Genomic DNA, 4459 nt, shown 5'->3' on the forward strand with positions numbered 1-4459 from the left:
AAGTCGCTCGCAGTCGTGCGCCTCGGGCCTTCCGATAGAGATTCCGCAAGGCGGAGCGAAGCTGAATAAATAAATAAAATGCGCTGAGATGTTCGATCGAATACCTCCCGTTGCATAGAGGAATTGATGACATTCCGAATCATTTGAGCTCCGGCCGGGTACTTGGCCTCTCTAGCGGTAGTTATTCCACCAACATTCCTCCCAATAGTCATCGCGGCTCCCTCGTTGATATAAATTCTCAGCTCGGTGATCAAACGGAAGGCGGAGCGAAGGAGGCTGGTAGAGTGATGGTCGTAAGTATTATGCGCCAAATACAATTCCAGTGGCCCTGACCAAAACATCGCCTCTTCAAATTACACTGGTTCGACCCACCCGCGTTGTTAGCATGATTTCTAAGCTCATCCCGTCGTCTGTATTCATCAACTTTTCTTCCCAGTCGACCTTCCTCTACCAACCAACGGTTCGGTCATTCACCTTTCTTGACGCCTCACCAAATTCTCTCTCGAATTTCTCCTCTCTCAGCTTCGCTCCGCTTTTCTCCGCGCTTTCGTTGTAAGCTAAAATTATAGCAATCAGCAAACTTAGATTTTGTGTCATCAAAAATTATTGTAGGAAACTTTCTGCTCTTTTCGAAAACTTTTTTCCGGCACCAGCAACGAGCCTACATAATTTCCGCATAGCAAATGATAACAGCGTCGCCTGCAGCCCACGAATAACAGCCACCAGTCGACCCTGCAGGGAACGCTCATCACAACCACCAATGGTCCTACCAAATGCCATAGGAGGACGTTCCCATACAGTGTGGGCGGAGGAGCTCGAGGGATCCACGAATCAGGAGCCCCCTGCTGAAATACGATGCTCGTAGAACCACCAGAATCTGGTATACCTGTTGGTCTAGCATTAGCATGGTGCTTCTCGTGAGGACGTCAAACGGTTGAAGTGATGATGACAGAACATTGACTGTTGGTGGAGGTACGAAGGAGCCTTTGGAGCTGCTGCCAAGATACTGACTGCTCGAGAGGTTGGTGAACTGTCTAGTGATTGAGGGCGTCGTCAACGAGAGCGGACGATGAGAAAAATCTGTTTGTGGTAATTTCAAGTAGAGTGATGAGATTCTGACCAACTCTGGTGGAAGTCTTGAAAAATGGATGGGAAATCGAACGGCTGGGATGCCATCATAAGCGGCGGAGGACTCTGAAGGAGAGAAGCCAGAGGATTCGAGAGAAGTGTGGTATCATACCGGATGGGAGGCCAGCGAGTCTATTGTCGATGACGGTAAGGAGGGAACTGACTTCACAATATCAGAAGCCTGACCGATGGGAACCTACGATCTGAGAACTCCTTTAGTCGGCCCTTCGACTTATCCAATTTCGCCTCCAGTTCGTTGAGGAGGTCCATCAGACTTGTACGGTTACTTTTATTCCCTGGCGAGTCGTCCGAAAGCCCATCAATAGACGTATCTTCATCAGCCTTTCAAGGGCGTACTTTTATAATCTCTCTCACCCTCGTCTATTGTCTTCAACGGGGTAGCAGCAGTTCTACCCGTTGGCAGCATTCGGTTCGCCTGCGATTCAAAAGGTCAGCATTCTAGGGTACATGTGTGCGCTTTTCCTGTCAACGCAAGTGGATTTCTCGCGAGATTTGGCAACGACATGCAGAAATAACTCTCATAATATTCTGCGGAATATTACACGACCAAGAAAATGGTCACAGTTTAATCCTTCTACAGTATATATGCCATTTCTTTCCTTTTTTCTCTAGTCTAGCCCTAAATTTACCATCATCTCTATCGATGATATCAAGATGATCGCCGACAGCGAGGATATATAATTCGAATAATGTAAACGCATTCAGTCGACTTGACACAAATCCTTCTTGTGAGAGTCTCCAAGATGATGCGTGCGAGATTCGCTTACTTCGAATTTCATATTTTCAATATCTTGCATAAGCTGATGATTCTGTAGGGCCAAATACGAACTCTTATGAACTAGCTCCTTGTAACGGCATGCCTTCAGCGAAATCTACAATATGGTGATATTAAGATGTAGATTTAGTGACGAATCTGGACACCTGCATATCGGCAATACCCTCATCGTCTCCAGGTGACTGCCCTCCTATCAACTGTTGGCCTATAAATGGTCATAATAATCACAGAGCTTGCACGCATGCGCAGAAAGATACGGACAAGTAACTCACTCGAAAGAATCCCGTGAGAGCCACTCACAAGATTCGGGTTCGTCATCATCATGATTGGTGGAACAGGAAGAGAAACCAAATGGGAGAGTAATACAATAGTGAAAATTGACGAACGAAATATCGCTGCTAGTTTGAAACCATAAAATATCCAAACATGTATCGCTTCGCTCCGCCGTGACCAATCAAAGTCGTACATAAAAAGGACAGTAAGGGCTCCGTTAGCAAGACCCTTAAAAATTATGAGCATCAACGGACACCCAGAACGAAGGGAGAGTGTTTCCAAGCCCACAGCCATGTCGGCTGAACCGAGGATGCTCTTTTCGGTCTACAGAAAACTACTTGCCCGAGTCGCCAACCAATGAGTCCCCTTTCTACTAGGATCTATGGATTTGAGATACCTACCTCATTTGTTGACTACTGACGTAAGACACCCCTCCTTCCCATCACGCGGACTATTATTCGTTAGAAACCCATAAAGCAGCTGAGATGAAGAGGTGATTACGAACATACCAAAAGCAACCTCCAGCCAAGTGCTCGAGTAGCCGAGCTCTTCGAGTTCTCAGTCTTAGTGTACGAATTCCAAGCAGTTCTCTGTAATAGTATACTTCTTTGGAAGTGAGTAAATTCCATGAACATATTCTCAACATGCTGTACGAATCATTTGCACAATATGTGTGTTTCCCGCATCACTATCGAGACTTCGGAAACTTCAGAGTTCTGTGAAAAATAATTCACTTCTGAGAATAATCACGGTGGAAACGAGAAATACACAGTGCGAACCAAACCGTTATGCATATCTAGATTCTCTCCAATTTGAGAGTAATACGACTATAGACTACGAAACGCTTCTAAAACGTTGGCGTCAATCGATTCACATTGTCATCATGTTGATATTACTCAAATTTGACTTTCGAACTCCTAAAAATTGACGGCGTTGAAAATATTATTTCGCATAACGGTTTGGTTCATACCGTATACATCGCAAAAACACCTCTCAGTTGTGACTTAGTGGAAATTCTCTTCTCCCAAAAACTCAACATCTGTTCCTCGTCGATATGAAAAATGAAAATTTGAGTGCGTAATCCACACTGTGGATTTGATCCAGCTGATAATTTCATGGCGCGCGACATATTAAAGTTCATCACTCTTTTCGCTGTATGCCTTCATCATCTCTTCGCTTCGTTCGCTCATGAGACGCCGATTCCTGTTCTTCTTACCACACTTATTACCAGTGTAATGCTGAAAGTAGCACGAAAATGCACAACGTGCAACACTTCGCTCCGCTGTGCTCCAGTCGGTATGGATTTCGAGACGCCTTTCTCACGTGTTGAGTCTAATGTCTACTAACTATACTAACACGAGTTCCGAAAGGAGTGGTATGCGTCGATTTGCACGCCTACCCAAAAATTGCCATCCTTTCTATAATCGCCCGTGAAAATCATCTTCAACATTTCCCTGCGACCGCCAGCCGTTGATGTCACACAATGTACTGCAGAATTGGGTCGTACAAGCGTAACTGAAAAATAGTACATACTATAACAGCGGAGCGAAGCATGGGCATGCGTGCAAGTCTACAGTTACAAGATACCATCCTCACCTGAATTCGCAGTAGTACGCACAACACGCTTCTCGCCGTTCTTATTCGTCCACGTAAATTCACATCTGGACTCAGCCGAGTTAGAAACCGTTACGACAACTTCCCAGTCCGTCTCCATCGACTTGTACATCTGTAGATCAGCGTGGCAAGGCATACCTAAGAACCAACAGAAATGCAGTTCTACTTTTTTTCAGAAAACCTGAATATGCGATTTGAGAACTCCTATATACAGTGTGTGCCAATTTGACATGCGAATGTCAACAATGTGCGTTTTCTATGCCTGGATGAATGATAGTGAACAACTTGTCGCTATCATAGTCTCCAAAAGTCAACTTTCATTACACCATGTGTTCGTAGCAATGTTCATGCGATACAGGTTCACATCGATTCTCAACACTCTCGGAAAATAACGCCCATTTTTCACATTTGCATATCAAGTTCACACACGCCGCAACAACTCAACAAAGATCTCGCTCGCCTCTCACCTTTGCTTTTTCTCCCATATTCCCTTAGTTCCATTGGGAAGTCAGCGCCCCATAGTGCGCTTCCGGGCCTGGTCACCTGATCATGAACTCTTCCACTACACAAGGAGAAGAACCCCAAAACAAAACGAGATCATGTATCAACATATGGGAAGGCGTATGCATTCGGTTCAACCTCGTCACA

At 45.1% G+C, this 4459-nt stretch overlaps 3 protein-coding genes across 3 annotated transcripts in view; 1 reads left to right on the forward strand and 2 right to left on the reverse strand.

Annotated features, from left to right (window-relative positions):
- The window catches only part of Pmar_PMAR004741 (Alpha-1,3-mannosyl-glycoprotein 2-beta-N-acetylglucosaminyltransferase, putative), a gene marked incomplete at both ends in the record, with an annotated part of 3408 nt that extends 1578 nt beyond the window's left edge, over positions 1–1830 (forward strand). The window contains 2 exons of the mRNA XM_002785047.1: positions 973–1021; positions 1762–1830. Coding sequence (XP_002785093.1) covers positions 973–1021; positions 1762–1830 — 118 coding nt within the window. The remainder of the gene's footprint in view (positions 1–972; positions 1022–1761) is intronic.
- Positions 1831–1859: 29 nt separating this feature from the next.
- On the reverse strand, positions 1860–2021 carry Pmar_PMAR004742 (hypothetical protein; the record flags this gene model as incomplete). The annotated part of the gene is made up of 1 exon (XM_002785048.1): positions 1860–2021. A coding segment is annotated over one exon (162 nt), but the record flags the coding sequence as incomplete, so codon positions are not given.
- Positions 2022–3596: 1575 nt separating this feature from the next.
- Pmar_PMAR004743 (hypothetical protein) overlaps positions 3597–4459 on the reverse strand; it is a gene marked incomplete at its 3' end in the record, with an annotated part of 4238 nt that continues 3375 nt past the window's right edge. The window contains exons 10-12 of the mRNA XM_002785049.1: positions 4279–4373; positions 3794–3949; positions 3597–3712 (exon numbers count right to left, since the gene is read on the reverse strand). Coding sequence (XP_002785095.1) covers positions 3597–3712; positions 3794–3949; positions 4279–4373 — 367 coding nt within the window. The remainder of the gene's footprint in view (positions 3713–3793; positions 3950–4278; positions 4374–4459) is intronic.

Source organism: Perkinsus marinus, assembly GCF_000006405.1.
Source record: "Perkinsus marinus ATCC 50983 genomic scaffold scf_1104296934246, whole genome shotgun sequence".
Classification (NCBI taxonomy): Eukaryota; Perkinsozoa; order Perkinsida; family Perkinsidae; genus Perkinsus; species Perkinsus marinus.